This window comes from Elephantulus edwardii, unplaced genomic scaffold (genome assembly GCF_000299155.1).
Source record: "Elephantulus edwardii isolate Elephantulus edwardi_28Jun2011 unplaced genomic scaffold, EleEdw1.0 scaffold00191, whole genome shotgun sequence".
NCBI lineage: Eukaryota > Metazoa > Chordata > Mammalia > Macroscelidea > Macroscelididae > Elephantulus > Elephantulus edwardii.
The window spans coordinates 2576135-2576958 of record NW_006399941.1 but is presented as its reverse complement, the minus strand read 5'-3'; the positions used below and the strand labels follow the sequence as shown (position 1 = coordinate 2576958).

The following is an 824-nucleotide window of genomic DNA, read 5'->3' as shown; positions in this document are numbered from 1 at the left end:
AAAAATGAAGCCGAAAACATCTTTTTGAACAAGCATACGAAACCGTTCTTTAGATTCTGTTAACACTTGCATGACACTTGTCTCGTTTTTCGTCTACTTTTAAAGTAATAGACCTTGAAAGTCACTTATGTTGAGCTGGAACTTGAGCTATATAAAGTGCAATTCAATACATTACACTGAGGCGTTAGATACCAAAGCAAGAAGCAAAGACAAGAGAATGACTGCATTGAGCCACCGCCCACCACAACTTAGTGACCGGTGGATCATTGGGCCAAGACTACTTCTTCGTTCTCCAATCGCCAGGAAGGCCATAGATAACGCTGTCTTGATTGGTCGAGGGAAATATCGCTCAAAGGTTCATTCAAGAAGCAGCCTGGAGTGGCGCTAGGCTTCAGGGCCTTTTGGCCAATCAGAGAACGTAGGAGGGCGGGCCTTGCCGCCGGAGGAGGTGACTTTCTCTGTCAAGTCTTAAAGGAGGGGGCGTGTCGTCGGGCCTCCGCCTCGCTGCTGCGTGAGGTGGGAGGGGCCTGTGGGCTAGGGCGGCGCGAGCGGTGTCTGCGGCGGGGCCGGATACGGGCGGTGCCGGGGCCGCGGCGGCCCTGGGGATGGGCGGAGCCCCAGCCGCTGGTCCTGGTGGCTCCCGCCGCAGCTGGAGTCTGATCGCAGTGTCTGCTCCTGCGAGTCGCTGCTTCGCCGGGCGGCGGTATGCTGGGGAAAGGCGTCGTGGTCGGAGGCGGCGGCACCAAGGCGCCGAAGCCCTCCTTCGTGTCGTACGTGCGCCCGGAGGTGAGGAGGCGCCGCGCCGCGGGCTGCGGGGCCGGGGC

The 824-nt window shown here is 58.6% G+C and overlaps 1 protein-coding gene across 1 annotated transcript in view; it reads left to right on the top strand.

Moving 5' to 3' along the window:
* Window positions 1-684: 684 nt before the first annotated feature.
* MTMR12 (myotubularin related protein 12) overlaps window positions 685-824 on the top strand; it is a 113920-nt gene continuing 113780 nt past the window's right edge. The window contains exon 1 of the mRNA XM_006896790.1: window positions 685-786. Coding sequence (XP_006896852.1) covers window positions 706-786 — 81 coding nt within the window. The 5' untranslated portion in view covers window positions 685-705. The remainder of the gene's footprint in view (window positions 787-824) is intronic.